Raw genomic sequence first — 19,452 nt, 5'->3', positions numbered from 1 at the left:
ATGTGTCAGCCCGCTGCAGGATATATTAGTAATGGATGAATAAGGAATTTTTCATGCATTCATAACTCTCTATTAAAGCAGGCCAAAAACTAAGCTAAGATTAAGATTAATAATGTCCAATCTATGATGGCAATATAGCATGGTGGCTTTTTGCATAAAATCCCAGTGTTCCAGGCATGTCCCATTATCAATAAGTTGACCTGTTGGTCTGATTACATTGAGTGGAAACTAGACACAAGGCTTTCTTCTGATTCTGTAAATATGACCAACTGCTTGGCAAGACTTACCAAGTTCCTCTCTACATAGGCAAATGGCAGATAAGAACTCTGGATAAAGATTATATTAATCTTTTTTGTCATATATATTAAAGTGAAGATTTCACTGTGTTACAGTTCTGTTTGATCAACCTTTCCCTGTGTTTGCACATCCAGAACTATGTGCTATATCTCAGCAGTATGTGCAGCTCTGCTCAGAACTGCAGGCTTGGAATGTAATTAGATGAGCTCTTTAATTCTTGCCTTTGTACTCCCAATAAGGCAGAAATTTCAGTGAATGCAGAATAAGCTTTCATGTCTAGAGCTATTGCAAGATAAGCAACAGATCCGAATCCAGAATCACTCCTCAAAATGTTGACACTTTAGACGGATATGAAGAACAAAGTATTGAGAGCAATGGAGAATGAAACATTAGAAGGCAGGGTTGAATACATGAGCAAAAAGAAGGGTATTAAGAAATCTTTTGGAAAGAAAGCAGGATATATTGAGGATTTGGGTGAAAGGTTTCAGTTGACCAAGTTTTTAGTAACTGAAAGAATACAGAACTCAAGTATAGAAAGGAGAAAAGGATAGGAACTAAGACATATGACCAGAGGAGATTGTGTTATTGTGGATGGTGTACGCATACTTCTGGAAAACTTGAATGAGAGGCAGCCTATATGTGATGAAGGGAACAGGGAACCAAGATGAAGTCCAGGAAATGACCTTGAACATGGAAGAAATCATTGAAGGAGATGAAATATGTTAAAGGAATTCCCCAAAACAAAAATAAACAACCTTTAACGAAGTGATGAATATTTCAGGAATAATGTAATAGAGAAATATTTGTGCATTGTAGACAATATTTTGCTTATGCTTCCTTATGCAGTGCCTATGAGAAAAAGCCACACGTTGGTCTCAACTCCCCAAATCATGGGAACCCTTCAACTACCCCATTACAGCAAGTCTGCAATAAATCCACTGTGAACCCCAGACGGGACCACGGCTTTTTGAATCTCCATACACCCACTCAACCTATGTCCAATGGCAGATACCCAATGGATCACAGGTACAGGTACCAGAGATACCAAATCACATTTATGTTTTCTTATTGAATATGAACAGGTTTCCAAAATATTTTACAGTTTCTTCTTTCTATGATAAGTTGTTTGCATCATATTATCTTGTCAACATTTGCCTGCCTAAAATTCATCTCTGTTAAACGGTGTAAAATGTATTACGTATGCATACCTTAAACTTATAATGATAGAGGGGGAGATCATTCTGCTAATTGGATCTATGCTAGATCCCAGGGAAACAGTTCCGTTCCTCCTCCTTGTAGTCCTCTGCACTACTGCAACCTGTTCTCCCTTACACAAGCCCGTTAACTCCCCTTTGATTTTTTTTCTCTCTGCCATTGATCTGCACCAAACACCTGCAAGAAACCCATGTTATCACAGAACATTTAAACTGTACACAAACAGATCCAAGGTCAGGATAAAACCTGGGTGTTTGGAGCTAAGAAGCACCAGGACTATCTACTTTCTCTTGCCAGGCAATTAGCTTCTGCCTATTATTTTCATTAGGACAACGTGATTTCATATAACATATTTAATGCTGTGTGTTGCTGGATAAATTCAGAAATAACCACAAGCAATCATTCTGGTGTGGTTGAGTTAAGCTAGTGACATCCAGTCTAAAATATTAATTTACAGTAAGCAACTGCTGGGATTTCATTTGGAGGTGGAAAAGGCTTACATAACACAGTTTATAAAAGGCCATTGCAGAACTCACTACAGATCCCAGAATTATTTAGTTATGTATCAATCTCACGTGGTGTCTGTGTTTTTAACCACATAGGGCACTTTGGTAAGAGTGGTAGGAATGCTCCCATCATTGGAGCTGCACCTGATGCTGCTCTTTCAACTCTCAGTTGGGTCAGGGGTGTTTTAGCAACATTGATAAGTTTTGCATATTGGCTCCTCCAGGCTTTGCTGTTTTCAATCTTAAATACATTGAATAAAGCTGTGAGGAAGGAATTAAAAAACAGAACAGATGTATGGCATTCCATCGCGTGAACCTGTTCAATAAAATCATGGATGATTGTTTACCTCAACACTCCTTTCCCATATTAACCCAATAACCCCTGATCCCCCGAGTACACACAAATCATGCTTTGAGTACATGTAAATGATCCTCTATCTAAGTGGTAGAGAAAGTCACAACTTCACTGTCCACTGGGTAATGTCTTCCAATGTCTTCTAATCTCATTCCAGACTTCAGCTCCAGAAATGATCATCAATTGTAAATTCAGAGGCTGCCTAATTTTGTTCTTTAAAACTTCAATTAACTTAGACACAAAAATCCATTAAAGACAGCCTGAAAATATTTTCCATTGATCATATAAGGACATGGGAAAAGAGAAGCAGGAGCAATGCAAACCTACCCCATCGCTCAGAAAGATATCGGCTGATAATACACTTCACATTCATGTTCCCGACCCACTTCCTTTTCCTTTGATCTTTTTGGTGTCAACTTCAATAAACTCTATCATTCAATACATACAGCACTTGCATGTGAAGATGGTATGCATATCAAAAAGAGTTGTGTAAATATTTGAGAAATTTAAGAAGTAACTGTATTGGTATCTGATCCTGTGCTTGTGCCTAGCTGTTAGGGGGTAGTTGTGTTGTTAAGATATGTTATTCCAGTATGAGATATGTTGGTTAAAAAAAAATCCTTGCCAAGTTTTATTTCCATACACTTGATATACTTCAAATAAAATAGGAAAAGGGACCTTAACATATAAACAATAGTAGACCATTCAACCCCTCAGACTGATTCTACCACTCAGTTCAATCTTGCTGATAAAATTTCTTAATGCCATATACATAGAACAGTACAGTAGAGCAGCAGGCTTTTCAGACTGCTCTGTCTGCTCCAGCCAATCTACCTGCCATCTACCAAATCTGGTCCCATTAATACCATTGCCTAATCAAAATAGACATAAGTATTTGGATTAGTGACTATGATGGAAGGAGAGCTTCAACAAAATAATAATAATATTCAGATTTTGGATAATGCTGATTTGATAAGCTGTATGGTTTTGTCTTCCATTTTCTTCCAGATAATGAGATACATATTTAGAGTTACAGTCGGCCCTCTGTATCCGCGGATGCTCAAGTCCTGTGTATAAAATGGCGTAGTATTTGCATATAACCTGTGCACATCCTCCCGTATACTTTAAGTCATCTCTAGATTACTTATATTAGCAATGTAAATGCTATGTAAATAGTTGTTATACTGTATTGTTTAGGGAATAATGACAAAAAAAAGTCTGTACATGTTCGGTACAGACGCAACCACCGTAGCTCTTCCGCGAACCCTGAGCAGCGAGAGTGGCGAAAAGCAAAAATAGCGTTCAGCGTTTGTTTTGCAGCGAGCCGTTATAGAGGCAACGCACACCCCGAGCAGCGAGAGTGGCGAAAAGCAAAAATAGTGTTCAGCGTTTGTTTTGCAGCGAGCCGTTATAGAGGCAGCGCGCACCCCGAGCAGCGAGAGTGGCGAAAAGCGAAAATCGCATTCAGCATTTGCCTTGCAGCGAGCCGTTATAGAAGCAGCGCACACTCCAAGCAGCAAGAGTGGCGAAAAGCTAAAATAGCGCTCAGCGTTTGTTTTGCTCTCAGCATCAAGCCGCCACAGCTTTGAACTGCGTGAGATTTTCGCTACGACTGACAGTGCTGCAATGATTGCAGAAAAGTATGACTTTAATTTTGAAAGGGCACGTAGGTTTAGGGCAGGTTTGCAGGATGTTTTGAGTGTTTACAAAGAACTGTATGATCGAAAAATGCATGAACCTTCCAGTGTGCTCGCTGTCTTCCCGATTCTGGTAAGTGAAACTACACTAAACATACATTATTTCTACTTTATATAGGCTGTGTATTTATCATATCATTCCTGCTTTTACTATATGTTAGTGTTATTTAGGTTTTATGTGTTATTTGGTATGATTTGGTTATTTTTTAGGTCTGGGAACGCTCAAAAATTTTTCCCATATAAATTAATGGTAATTGCTTCTTCGCTTTACTTTCGGATAGCGGGGGAAACCTGTACAATGTAAATGCTATTTAAATAGTTGTTACACTGTATTGTTTAGGGAATAAGAAGAAAGAGAGAGAACTTCCATTATTTTTCGATCCCGATCCGCGGTTGGTTGAAACCGCGGATGTTAACCCGTGGATACGGAGGGCCGACTGTACATTAAAAAAATAAAAGGATATATTAACAGTGTTTAAGGCAGATGATCTGAGGAGATTGCTAAGGCCATTGGGATCAAGGCTAGATTATGAAAGTCAATTCTTGGGAGGCAGGAAAGATGTGATGGATAAATCAGTATCCACAAAGAGCTCTTGTACTTACTGTAATCACCAATTTCATATTTGTTCTCAGCTCGCAGTTTCAGCAACAGCCTTTGGAGCTTTGCCACCGTTTTCCCTCTTCCCAAACCATGAACAGGGAAGCACCTCTGGGATACCAGCAGCAAATGTCTGAGCCCTGTGTCTCATACCCACAGCACAGTTACAAGCAGGAGTATCACGACCCAATGTATGAACAGGGAAACCCAGGCAATGCTGGCAGCCAGCGTTTCTCCCACTCCATGGTCATCAAGCAAGAACCTCCAGATTATGCATATGACCCAGGTAAGACAGTCTCTAGGGTCAATCAGATGTTCTGGTTAGACAACAAAACATGGTCAAATCTTCCTCTGTGGAAAGAAGTTGGAAAGGCTGGGCAGATACTTTGAAGATGATAGAAATTTTCATAATCAATGTTTGGCTCCCAAGGAAAGGAAAGTGATCAATGTTTTCCAATGTATTAGTACAGACCTATATTGTTGAAGGAAGATGTCATACAACAGGGACAGATTAGTAGAGGAATTTTTATGTTGTAGATGTTGAGTGGAATGACCATCCTCCCGTATGCAACAGTGAATGAGTTAACGACTCAGAGGTCAACTTCTGAATATGCATGTGATCTGCAGCTGGACTACTGTGTTGAACAGCTTCCCATTGTCCTGTAGATCAGTTAAACCTGAACGAAACCCATTAGCGCAGAAGAAGAGCCAGGAAAATGAGGAAGTCTTGTTTACCACTGCTCTGCACTGAGAGTGGATTGGTTGTGGAACTGTTGCTTTGGACACCATCAAGAATCAAATGGAGCTGAATTCTGTGGGTGGGCAAACTCAAGGACTGTGCTCCACATTCCCTTCCCAATGGTGGTGTCAAAGAATTTAGATAAAAAAGGTTACTCATTATGCTCCCATCTATTTTAAATTTCCTCAAATTCATTACTTCACATTTAAATTCATTCGGCTGCCTTCTGCTCAGGTGACCAGGCCATTTATATCTTCCAATAGTGTAAAGTTTTCCTTCTTTTGATCAACCAGGCAACTACTTTTTGTATCATCCACAATCTTCTTTATCATATCATATAGATATTCGAAAATAACGAGAACAAAAACAACCTCCCAGTCACAACACCAGCTGTTCACCATTATTCTCTATGATTTGCCAAAGAGTGAGGTTGGATTCAATTTGCCACTCTCTTTTCAGATCTAGGGCCATTCCCTTTTTGGACCAGCCCACATATGGGACTATGTCAAAGCCTTTCAAACTCCATTTGGACTATGTCTAATGCACTCCCCTCAATGACCTTCCTCTGAAACTTCAATCATTTGTCAGACAATATTAGTAAAGTAAATCCTTTTTTTACAAAAACAAGTCAATGTCCCTGATTAATTTATGCTGCCTTAAGTGAATCTGTTTCTTAAAATGGATTCCAATAACTTGCTCATTTCCAAAATTTAACAGGCTTGTAATTTCTTCGTTCAGCCCTTCTCCCTTTTTAACCAGCTGTAGAATTTTAGTAGTCCTCCAATCCTCTGGCAACATTCCAGTAAGCAGAGCGATTGAAATCTTGTAGTCAGAGCTGGAGTTGTAGTGTAGGCATTTCTACCACAATTGTTTAAAGAGCAAATTAACCTCAGTATTCCCCTACTGGTTATCTCTTTTTATTTCTCTGTGCCCACTTGATTAGGTACCTCCAGTGCACCTGCTTATTAATGCAAATATCTAATCAGCCAATCATATGGCAGTAACTCAATGCATAAGCATGCAAACATGGTCAAGAGGTTCAGTTGCTTTTTTAGGATAAACATCAGAATTTGAGTGAAATATGGTCCAATTGACTTTGACCATGGAGTGATCATTGGTGCCAGGCGGGGTAATTTGAGTATCTCAAAGATTGCTGATCTCCTGGGATCTTCATATACACCAGTCTCTAGAGTTTACGGAGAACGTGCGAAAAACAAAAAAAAACATCCAGTGAATGGCAGTTCTGTGGGTGAAAATGAGACAGGTCAGAGGAGAATGGCCATACAGATTCAAGCTGACGGGAACACAACAGTAACTCAAATAACCATGTGTTACAACAGTGGTGGGCAGAAGAGCATCTCTGAATGCACAACACATCGGACCAGCAAAAGACCATGAACATACACTTAGTGGCCACTTTATTATGTAGAGGAGGTGCCTATTAAAGTGGCCACTGACTGCAGCTCCCTTGTTACACAATATCAGTGGCAAAGATGAATAGGAGCCCTGGACAATTCTCCCTTCCCTAAGGAAGGGGCAGTGCAGTCAATTGAATTGAGATTTGGTTTCTCACCACATACTGCACTTAATGCTGCACTACTCAAACACAGGATCATTATTTCAGATGCTGAAATAGTTAAGTATCTCATTTATAAAACATTGTTTTTATCATTTAAAGTAAGCAGTGAAATAGTAACTACTAAGCAATTTGAAGGGATCATAAGCAATCTATTTTCAACTTGAGCGATAGCAGTTAACTGTAAGTTGAGAGCTACTGAGCATTTTTAATTGTCGTCAATTAAATTCATGACAACAGGATCTGGCAAAGTGATAACATCAAATCTGTAGATCATCTTCCAACTTCTTCCAGGGAGATAAATAATGCTTCAGACTTTTTCCTCTTAAGCTTCACCACAACAACTTGTAACAAATTGAATATGTACCAAATTCTGGTTTTCCAATGTAGAAGGTTAAATTGATGCAATGGTAGTCTAGAGGCCTGGACTGTCAACCCAGAGACCTAAATTCTAATCCCACCAATACAAATGTGGAATTTAAATTTTAGTTAATAATTTGGTAAACCAGAATCCAAACAATCTTAGAAATGATTATCACAAAAAAATCTAAGGAATTGTTGTAAAGTTCCCTTCAGGAATATTATTTGGCTCTTCAACCACCTCGTGATTGATCTCTTTAATTGCAAAGGCCTTTTTTTTAATGTTATCATAGCCTCACTACAAGAAGGATGTGGAAGCCATAGAAATGGTGCAGAGGAGATTTACAAGGATATTGCTTGGATTGGGGAGCATAGGTTGAGTGAACTCAGCTTTTTCTCCTTGGAGTGACTGAGGGTGAGAGGTGTGCAAGATGATGAGAGGCATTGATCGTGTGGATAGTCAGAGGCTTTTTCCCAGGGCTGAAATGACTAGTACAAGAGGACACAGTTTTAAGGTGCTTGGAAGTAGATACAGAGGAGCTATCAGGAATAAGTTTTTTACGCAGAGAGTGGTGAGTGCATGGAATGGGCTGCCGGTGATGGTGGTGGAGGTGGATACAATAGGGCAGCAGTCCCTAACCTTTTGCACACCGCTGACCAGTTTAATATTGACAATATTCTTGCGGACCGGCCGACGGGTGGGGAGGGGATGTTCAAGTTCAACAGTGCGTGACAGGGAATGAGGAAAGGTGCAGCTGACTCATATCGTTTCATATCGCCAAATCATATCGTTTCCGCACAGCCCAATAGCACATGCTCGTGGCCTGGTGGTTGGGGACCACTATGACAGGGTCTTTTAAGAGACTCCTGGGTAGGTACACGGATCTTAGAAAAATAGAGGGCTATGGGTAACCCTAGGTAATTTTTTTGTGAGCCAAAGGGCCTGTATTGGCTGTAGGTTTTCTATGTTTCTACCATCTTCTCAATGAGTAATTTGGGATGTGGAATAAATGCTGGTGATACCTAGATCCAAAAAAAAGAATAATTAAGAAGACAGGGCTGTTGAAAGTCATACCACATGATAGTCATAAAAATTATTAATAAGTCTGTGCTGTTACTGAAACTTTGCTAAACATTGTGCATCACCTTTTGCGTTATAGAATGGAAAGAGGCAACAGGATGGTTCATGTTGTTTAAACTATTGTGTACTTAGTAAAGTGCAAATACAAATGTCAAGTATGACTGAACAATCTACGTATAGCTCATCTTACCAATGAATGTCAATAAGCATCCTTGGTGAAATCCAGCCTGCTGTTTCTTACAGGCAGTTTTGCAATTTGTTTTTAGCTGTATGATTCAGAATGTGGGAAACAAGAAAGGCAATAGTAAGAAGCAAAATTAGTATAAAGGGAAGTAAATCTTAAAATCGGAGAGGCAATCTAAAAATGCAAATCAGCAAAATAATTATGCACAGAGGGTAGACTTTATTCCAGGCAACATGAAGAGACATGTCACATCTTCCAATTTGAGGTTCTTGCATAAGGTGATTATACAGGCTTGTTCGGTTGTAATTTGATTAAAGACAAATCGTTAAGGTGTTTGCTGCAGTTGGCTGTAGTTGAGATCCTGGGCAGGTGCACTGAAGCCAATTGGGAGCACTGCAGGTGAACTCGAACAATTTTATTGACACCGCAGCGCTATCAACAGCAGGAAATTGTTCCATCTCTCAAACTCTTCCCTGTTCACCTCCTTTGGTCATATGATCAAAACATGATTTCATGTTGCTTTCCTGTATTACAGTACATACAGCAGCTACCAGAGCCACTCCTCCACAGTGCCCACGACAACCTGACAACTCAGTTTGGAAAGTATTATTTTCTGTTTGGTTAATCTGCTCACTTGCTTTACAGAAGCATGGGTCAACCTCACAGTTCCAGGGCCACTGTCTGGTTCCACCCTGATGAAGAGTCTCAGCCCGAAAAATCAGCTGCTCATATCCCTCCATGGATGCTGCCTGACCTGCTGAGTTCCTCCAGTAGTTTGTGTGTATTGCCTCAGATCTCCAGTCTCTCTCTTGCGTCTCTGGTTCTGGCGGCTGATTTCTTGGGTAACCCCCTTCTGCAGTCTGGCACTGGGTTAATGGTCAGGCAGAAAGAGAATGACCTCAGCCTGTGACTACTGAGACATGGCATGAACTTATGATGTCCTGCAGTAAGGATAGGGTATGATTACTGGGTCAAGAGATATAGCAGGAAGCTCCAAATTCTAGGTTTTCCTCTTGGGGTGTAACAGAGGCTTACATCTGCTCCAATGTGCCCCAGTGATGATCCTGACTCAAGATGAAGGAATAGTGCTTTTAAGCAGGTCAGTTACACACATTTTTATCAAGCATCTTCCTGACTATGTTGCCAAGATGGAAACTGTGCCTAAACCAGCCAAAGAAACAGTACGCTATAGTGGGTTTCTAGGGTTGGTTGTTTCTCCCAGTACTCTGCCTTTGCTAATAATGCCATGTGAGCTAAATATATCTGACTTCAAGTGACACAAAATACCATTGTGATCCCCTTTATCACTTTTTCTAAAATAGTTCCTTGTACTGTCTAATGTGCTCAGTAGGCTTTGTCACACTGTAATTTAAGACGGGCCAACAGTTTATGCAAGAACTCAGTTGGAGAATTCAATTGACGTAAACACTCATTTTTTTTTTCTTCAACAGCCCAATTCTATTGAATTTGAAGTTTATAGTAGCTGCCAACTGTTACAATGGATAGCCTAGAAATTAGATTGCATCGGTTTTAGTGTGCTGCATTTAGTACTAATGCATTTTCAGATTCCTGCACAATCAAATTGCGACATTGACCAAGGGACTGTCTCAAATGGCAACAGGATGGTGGACACAGAGACAAGAGCTAGAGTCTTGCATCGCAATCCCAGCTCAATACTGATCTTAGATAGTATCTGTGTGGACTTTGCACATCCTGCCTGTGACTGCCTGGGTTTCTTTCGGGTGTACCCATTTCCTCCCACATTCCAAAGACTTGCAGGTTGGTAGGTTAATTGACTAACATTTGTTACCTCTAGTGCGTAGGGAGGGGTTTTATCCAAGGAGAGTTGAATGTGGGGAGAATAAGAAAACATTAGGAATGAAGATTTGTCTAAATGGGTACTTACAGGTCAGTGTGGATCCGGTGGGCCAACTGGACTGTTGCCGTGCTCTACCTCTCTGTGACATTACCTATAATATTAACGAGCATGCAAGTATAGTTAATGGTTACCTGCACTTTGGAAAGCCAACAATGCTGGCAGGTCTCAAAGCCTGAGGTGATACCTTATCTTATCACTGAAGTCAAGCTCGCCTTCCTTTAAAAATAAAGTACCCGCAACCTACGTGATGTTGCGACAGGCAGCAAATTCAGAATCAGAAGCGGGTGTATTATCACTGACTACTCTATGCTATGAAATTTGTTGTTTTGCGGCAGCAGTTTAATGCAATTAGGAGACCCAGCAGAGATCTGCTGCACCTATCTGGAAGCACCCAGTGGTGAGGAAGTGACCATAACCTCCACAGAGGCAGGAGTCCAGGCACAAGAGAGTCTGACAACCCTGGAAATGTGAAAAGCATTTGAAAACACAGGCCACTGGAGAGATTCAGCTGGGATGTGGTGTCTCTGTGGGAGCTTTTTGCTACCTGCCCAGAGGTCTCCAACCCACACTAAGAAGCCATCCACAGTCATAGAGAAGCCGCCAGTAATGGAGAACTGCTGGTGGAGTTCAGCAGAAGTATCTGTAGAATGAGAATTTCAGCAGCAAAGTACTGAAGAAAGCACTTTCTGTTGGTTGTTGTGGACTTTGGGAGCTATTTAAGTGGCCTGCAGTCACTTCTGAAGGCAGTCATCAGATCTTCTAATGTCAGCAGAGTGTATCTTTAAACAGCGATAAAAGCAACAGACTTGTATAATGCGCTTTGAATTCTATTGAGACTGTTCTAATGTGATCAAATGTTCCAGCTTCCTCTCCAGTTCATAGCAGTATGAACAGATTTGAACCTTATGCAAATAATATTGTCATTAAGTGTGCACCACCTGATGCAGGAAAAATGGCAGGTGTGCTAATGTGAATTGCACACAGAAGTCCCCAGTCTAATCCTGCACTTGGCACAATTTCACCCAGAAATGATTGGCGGCACAACCTATTTGAGGCCAAGTCAAGTTTGGGCAAATGGCATATAAACAAAAACGATGCTGCTGCTGATTTCAACCTCAAACACTTTCCACAAACTTCTCATAGCTTTTCTTGATAAGAGCAGGATTTGAATTTTGTCCAGAGTACTCAATGGTAAACGTTATTTTTAAAATGTTTTGTTTATTTAGCGATACAGTGCGGAACAGACCCTTCCGGCTGGCTGAGCCACGTCACCCAGCAACCCATCGATTTAACCCTAGCCTAATCCCAGGACAATCTACAGTGACCAATTAACCCACTAACCAGTATGTCCTTGGACTGTGGGAGGAAAACCCACGTGTTCACAGGAAGAACATGCAGACTTTCTTGCAGAGGAAGCCGGAATTGAACTCTGAACTCAGACGCCCTAGCTGTAATGGCATTACGCTAACCACTATGCCAGGTTTATTGTTTAACTGAACTTTGTTTATTTTCACTGAAAGACTGTGGTTTTGTTTCTGGTTCTCTTTGTATTTTCCACTTTTAAGGGAGTCCGATTGTTTCCTGCCAAAGTTGCAAGGCCAATTTAATTTATTTAGAAAAACTTGTGAACCGACAGCCTGTCTGTCTACTGTTGATACCCTTCAGGTATACGAAGCTTACAGCCCTTATCCGCTCCCACTGAGACTTTGTTCCATTATCGTCAGTGACTGCCTCACCTCTGGGAACAACCAGTAGGGGCTTGTTTTTCTGTGAATGGAGGCTGCAGCGTTTCATTCATAAAATGGAGGTTGGAAAGGCTAGAATTCCAGCTGGAATTTCTGTGGTGTAGAATTTCACCAGACGTTTCCTCTATAAGGGCACATGACTTCAGGGTTAAACGAGCATGCTTAGTAAAATTGGAGATGGTGTTAAATAGCCCAGCTACAAAGGTTTTGACCAGATGTTAGTTCAGCTGCAGCCCATTGCTTAGATTTACCTCAACCTTGCTGAATAAATAACACATTTTCTGTCTTTAATTTGTTCTTACTCTTGTTGAAAATTTACTTGTGGATAAAGGTAACCTGGGGCATCACATCCTGTTATTCATTTTTCCCATGTGGGCGCTGTGCGGCTACAGCTATTTGTGCTCAGGAGGCATCACAGCAGATCCCCAGTTAGCTCTGGCCTACCATCCCATGCCCTCATTTACAGGAGGTTTTTGGGGGTTTATTAGATAGAAAGGTACACCTGTATTTCTATAGAAATGTCCACTGCCTCAGAACTTGACAAATCAGTTTACAGTAGTTGAAATGTTCTGAACACAAGAGATTCTGCAAATGCTGGAAACCTTGGGCAACACACATAAAATGCTGGAGGAGCTCAGCAAGTCAGGCAGCAACTATGGAGAGGAGTGAACAGTTGCCATCAACTGTTTATTCCCCTGCCTGGCTTGCTGAGTTTCTCCAGTATTTTTCATGAAATACTTCTTGAACTGTACTCAATGGTGCTAGTTAGGAAACATAGGAAGAAGTCTGTGCATGGCAAGCTCCCATAATGTCATAACTCATTTTTACAGCATAGGAGGCCATTTGGCCCACTGAATTCATGCTGGCTGTCAGATCAATCCCAGCAATCCCATTCCTCCCCCATCAACTCCACTCTGATTAGAGATCATTTACTGCAGCCAGTTTACCAGAAAGAAAACCAGAACCTCCCAGGGAAACACATGCACTCACAGAGGAATATGCAGACTCCACATAGACAGCATCGGTGGTCCGATTGAAACCTGACAGCTGTGAGAAGCAGTATTAGATGTTCAATAGGTACTTTCCCAAAGCTAAGTGGTACATAAGCAGATACTCTGCATAAGTGACAAACATCGTCCAGGATGCCGGGGAAAATTCCTCAACTCTGCTTTAGCTATGGGATCTCTCACAACCACCTGATAGCAAGATGATCCAGAGACCCAGGATGAGTTTCTTCTTCTGCTGCTACTGCACTGTAACACAACCATGTGTGAGAGTCTGGTTGGGCCTGAGGGATAATACAGTAACCCACACAAAACACTGGAGGAACTCAGCAGGTCAGCAACATGAACAAACAGACGGCATTTCAGGCCGAGACCCTTCATCAGCATGGAGGGTCTTCTGAAGAAGGGTCTCAGCCCAAAACATCGACTATTCCTCTCCATAGATGCTGCCTACCTAGATAGCAATTTGTGTGTGTTGCTCTGGGTTTCCAGCAGCTGCAGAATCTCTTGTATTAAGGATATTACAGCATCTTCTGTTAGGAAAGAAAGGAAGATGACCCAGGCCGAAAGAAGAAGTTGTATTCCTTCCCTGGGCCTTTTTGAAGCAGCTGGTCTCAGCTGGGTGACCGCTTGGATCCTGCAACCACTTCCTGCACAGGCTAGAGAGAGAAAGGAAAAGACAGTGTGAAGCTTCTGGTTATTTTTCAGTAGCTCCTGTTCAGATGTGTTGCTGTCACAGGTTCGGCTATGAGAGATGGTGATGTTCTATACAGTGGAATGGCTTTGGGGCTGTATCAGCTTTCTTGTGTCTAACATTTATTAGGTCATGCAATCACAGACTCTGAATACAAATTACTGACTAAATCCAATAAATTCAAACAGACTCACGGAATTCCTGTGATGTGCTAGGAGTTAAAACCACATAAGGAATACAAAAGGATCTATGTTTTACAGAACAGTGGCCCAGTTCAGAGGAGGACTTCGAAGAGTGGTAGATATAACAACTTTGACATCTGGCCATTGAAACAGTAAAGTATCCCTAGGTATTTCACAAACACAAGAGATTCTGCAGATACTTGAAATCTATAGTCAGACAGGATCTACGAAGGAGCACAGACAGATGATGTTTCAGTCTGAGACCTTTCATCAAGGCTGAAAAGAATAGAAAGTATTTTGCAGGAATATTGTCACTGAGAGTTTGATACTATACAGAGCTCCATGGGTAGATGCCTGGTCAAAACATCACTGTTGTTGGCTGAACCTCGGAGAATGAGGAGGAGGCGTAGAGGAGTGAGGTAGGTCAGATTGTTGAGTGATGTTGCAACAACCTCACATAACATCAGTAAGCCCAAGGAATTGATTGTGCGTTTCAGGAGGGGAAGTCGGGAGAATACACGCCAGCCCCTGTTGTGGGGTTAGCGGTGGAAAGGGTGAGTAGCTTCAGGTTCCTCGACATCAACATCTCAGAGAATTTATGTTGGCCCAACATATTGACGCAATTACAAAGTAGACACGCCAGTGGCTTTACTTCATTTGGAGTTTGAGGAGATTTGGTATGTCAACAAAGACTCTTGGCAAATTTCTGCAGATGTATGGTGGAGAGCATGTTGTCTGGTTGCATTACTGCCAGGTGTGGAGGCTGCAATGCGCAGGTTCAAAAGAGGCTGCAGAGGGTTGTTCTCGGCCAGCTCCATCACGGGTGCAAGCCTCCCCACCATTTTCAAAAGGCGATGCCTCAGGAGGTTGCATCCATCATTAAGGGCCCCTCACCATCTCGGATATGCCCTATTCTCATTGCTACCATCACGGAGGATAAAGATGCACACTCAATGTTTTAGGAACAGCTTCTTTCCCTCTGCATCAGGTTTCTGAATGATCTATGAAGCCATGAATACTACCTCACTTATGCCTCTTTTGCACTACTTAATTATTTTTTTTATTATAACTTGTGGTTTTTCTGCCTTGTACTGTACTGCTGCCACAGAACAAATTTCACAACATACGTCAGTTATAATAAACCTCATTTTGATTCTGAATGTCTTAAAAGGGTTAAAATGTGTAATGAAAAGAGTTAGAAGTTAGTTTCAGAGTTTTGGACTTCAGCTGCTGAAGGCTGACAGCCAGTGGTGGAGCAGTTAAAATCAGGAATACTCACGAGTGCAAAATTGAATGACCATAGCTATCCCAAAGGGCTGGAAGACAGGCGGAGCTAATGAACTGGGGAGAGATCAGATCACAGAGGGATTGAAATCGAGTATAGAAACTGTAAAGTCGGCCATTATTTAATCGGGAGCCACAAAGCTCTGGGTTTTAGGAGAAAAAGACAACGCAAGTTAAGGCACAGGCAGCAGTGTATTGGCTGGGTTGAGATTATATTGACACTGAGTACTGAACAACCACTTTGCAGCTTCCCACCACAAATCTCCCCAGAGTCTTCTGGATACTGCCAGATCAACTCCAGCCACCAGTGTGCTGGGCACTCGCCTTACCCCAAACTCTGTGCCTCCCCAAGTATTGAAGTTACATATTAATGACAAGAAGCTATCAAAACTTTCTCCTCCTGCGCTGCCAATGATAAATGATTGGGAGCTCCATTGGACCAGGAAGTACAACTCTCTGCATCAAGATCCTATGCTATCACCACCTCATTACATGGGCAAAAAAACAGTAACAACCAAATAGGGAATTTTAAGTTGCAAAGCTATTTTTGAGCCTCTTTCCTCACTCTCCTGTTGTTCTTCAAAATAGAAGTAATAGCTTTTTCCTTTGCTAAGTAAGGGATGGTAAGGCTGAGACTGGAACCCTTCCTGCATTCCCAAATAAAATGAGGGAAGCAAATTACACATCTGGAAATTTTCCAGACTCATATTTGAAAGGGGATGGATGGTAAAGCTGGGTGATGACTAATCCAATGTGCTCTATAATTATGCTTTTGTACACATCACTTATCCAAATTCTCTATGAAATCAAGCACAGGAATCCTTTTTTGATATGTGGCTTGTGTTATGTCTTCATGGAAAAAAATCATTATGAATGGAGAGATATTGGGAGGGGATTTCCTACTGTGCGACCTTTGCATTGAATAGATTCCCTTTTATGGTCTGAATTTATGAATACATAAATTGTTTATACACCAGTTTTAGTTCAGGCACGCACTTCAGTTTTCATAGCTTATTAACTCTGTGATGACCATAAGGAAGAGGAACTTAGTCTGCTAATAGATGTGTCTTCAGGTCTTCCCCCGTGGCTCAGTGATAAAATATACAGTACTGTATGGAAAAAATAAATACTTGCATTTACAGTATGAGAAGAAGTTATTGTGGAAATCACACAATGTTGCTTTCAAAGGTGCATTGCACCTTCAGGCTGTAGATTGAAGCTTTCTCGGGCAGTTATGTCAAAAGTACCTGAAACATTGTCAACTTCAGATTATCACAACATGTAAAATATCCCAAAAGTCCTACTCTTTGTTATAGGATCTAATTATGATTTTAATATTGTTTTGTTTGTTATTTTTCAGGATGCAAAATTTATTAACCAAGCCAGCATTAGTTGCCTCTCTGCAGCTGCCTCTGAGAAAGTGAGGCAAAATCTTAAACCACTATAATCCTGCTGGTGAAGGTGCTCATCCGAATGTGGGAAGGCAGGGACTGTAGGACTAGACCCAAAGAAAATGAAAGGAATGTCCCAAACTCAGGTGGTGTGGCTTGATGGGGAAGCTGTGGATGATGGAGATGCCATGTAGCTGCTGTTTTTGTCCTTCTTTATTGGTACAGGTGTGGGTTTGAGCACTGCTGCAGGAGCAGTAATTTAGTCATACATAGTCCATCAGCAAATAAGGCCATAAAACATACTGTAGGAGCAGATTAGGCCATTCAGCCCATCGAGTCTGCTCTGCCATTCCATCATAGCTGATTTATTATCCCTCTCAACCCCATTCTTCTGCCTTCTCCCCGTAACCTTTGACACCCTTACTAATCAAGAATCAAATATACCCAATGACTTGACCTCCTCAGCCATCTGTGGCAATGAATTCCACAGCCTCACTACCTCTGGCTAAAGAGATCCCTCCTCATCTCTGTTCTAAAGGGAAATCATTCTGTTCTGAGGCTGTTGATGTCCCCACTTCTGGTTTCATAATGGAAGGAGTGTCATTGGGGATGGATGGGTTCAGGAAACCTTCTTTGTAAGTACATTCAATGGCATGAGAGGGGAACTGGCCGAAGTTGACTGGAGAGGGACATTTGCAGGAAGGACAGCAGAGTAGCAATGGCTGGTGTTTCTGCGAAAAATGAGGGAAGTGCAAGATAGACATGTTCCAAATAAGAAGACATTTTCAAAGGAAAGAAGGACATTACCGTGGCTGACAAGTGAAGTCAGAGCCAAAGTAAAAGCAAAAGAGACGGCATACAAGGAAGCCAAAGCTAGTGGGAAGATAGAGGATTGGGAAGCTTTTAAAAATTTGCAGAAGGAAACTAAAAAGGTCATTTGGAAGGAAAAGATGAATTATGAGAGGAAGCTGGTGACTAATATCAAACAAGATGCTAAAAGCTTTTTTAAGTATATATAGGGTAAAAGAGAGTCGAGGGTAGATATAGGACCAATACAAAATGACACTGGAGATATTGTAATGAGAGATGCAGAGATGGCAGAGGAACTGAATGCGTATTTTGCATCAGTCTTCACAGTGGAAGACGTCTACAACCGGACATTCAGGAGTGTCAGGGAAGTGAGGTTTGTGCAGTGAATATTACGACTGAGAAGGTGCTCAGGAAGCTTAATGGTCTGAGGGTGGATAAATCTCCTGGACCTGATGGAACGCACCCTCGGGGTCCTGAAGGAAGTAGCTGGAGAGATTGCGGAGGCATTAATGATGATCTTTCAAGAATCGATAGATTCTGGCATTGTACTGGATGACTGGAAAATTGCAAATGTTACTCCGCTATTTAAGAAGGGTGGGAGGCAGCAGAAAGGAAACTATACACCTGTTAGTCTGACATCAGTGGCTGGGAAGTTGTTGAAATCGATTGTTAGGGATGAGATTACGGAGTACCTGGAGGCACATGACAAGATAGGCCAAAGCCAGCATGGTTTCCTGAAAGGAAAATCCTGCCTGACTAACCTATTGGAATTTTTTGAGGAAATTACAAGTAGGGTAGACAAAGGAGATGCAGTAGACGTGGTATACTTGGATTTTCAGAAGGCCTTTGACAAGGTGATACACATGAGGCTGCTTAGCAAGATAAGAGCCCATGGAATTACAGGGAAGTTACTAGCGTGGGTGGAGCATTGGCTGGTCGGCAGAAAACAGAGAGTGGGAATAAAGGGATCCTATTCTGGCTGGCTGCCGGTTACCAGTGGAGTTCCACAGGGGTCGGTGTTGGGACCACTGCTTTTTACGATGTATGTCAATGATTGGACTACAATATTAAGGGATTTGTGGCTAAATTTGCCGATGATACAAAGATCAGTGGAGGAGCGGGTAGTGTTGAGGAAACAGAGTCTGCAGAGAGACTTAGGTAGTTTAGGGGAATGGGCAAAGAAGTGGCAAATGAAATACAATGTTGGAAAGTGTGTTGCATTGCACTTTGGTGGAAGAAATAAACAGGCAGACTATTTTTTAGTTGGGGAGAGAATTCAAAATGCAGAGTTGCAAAGAGACTTGGGAGTCCTTGTGCAAGATACCCTAAAGGTTAACCTGCAGGTTGGGTCAGTTGTGAAGAAGGCGAATGCAATGTTGGCATTCATTTCTAGAGGTATAGAATATAAGAGCCCGGATGTGATGTTGAGGTTCTATAAGGCACTCGTGAGACCACACTTGGAGTATTGTGTGCAGTTTTGGGCTCCTTATTTTAGAAATGATATACTGACATTGGAGAGGGTTCAGAGAGGATTCACGAGAACGATTCCAGGAATAAGCGGGTCACCGTATGAGAAACGTCTGGCAACTCTTGGACTGTATTCCCTGGAGTTCAGGAGAATGAGGGGGGATCTCATAGAAACATTCCAAATGTTAAAAGGCCTGAACAGTTTCGATATGGCAAAGTTATCTCCCATGGTAGGGGAGTCTAGGGCAAGAAGGCACGGCTTCAGGATTGAAAACGCCCATTGAGAACTGAGATGCGGAGAAATTACTTTAATCAGAGGGTGGAAAATCTGTGGAATTTGTTGCCACGAGCGGCTGTGGAGGCCAAGTCATTGGGTGCATTTAAGGCA

At 41.7% G+C, this 19,452-nt stretch overlaps 1 protein-coding gene across 4 annotated transcripts in view; it reads left to right on the top strand.

Annotated features, from left to right (window-relative positions):
• Positions 1 to 19,452, top strand: part of etv4 (ETS variant transcription factor 4) — a 117,527-nt gene that overhangs the window by 58,907 nt on the left and 39,168 nt on the right. For 3 of the 4 annotated variants that reach the window (XM_063036969.1, XM_063036971.1, XM_063036970.1), the window contains 2 exons: positions 1,144 to 1,329; positions 4,704 to 4,954. In XM_063036969.1, coding sequence (XP_062893039.1) covers positions 1,144 to 1,329; positions 4,704 to 4,954 — 437 coding nt within the window. The remainder of the gene's footprint in view (positions 1 to 1,143; positions 1,330 to 4,703; positions 4,955 to 19,452) is intronic. The other variant, XM_063036973.1, reaches the window with a different exon arrangement.

This window comes from Mobula hypostoma, chromosome X1 (genome assembly GCF_963921235.1).
Source record: "Mobula hypostoma chromosome X1, sMobHyp1.1, whole genome shotgun sequence".
Taxonomy (NCBI): domain Eukaryota; kingdom Metazoa; phylum Chordata; class Chondrichthyes; order Myliobatiformes; family Myliobatidae; genus Mobula; species Mobula hypostoma.
Note: the sequence above shows the minus strand (reverse complement) of the source record. Positions and strands in the feature narration are given on the sequence as shown.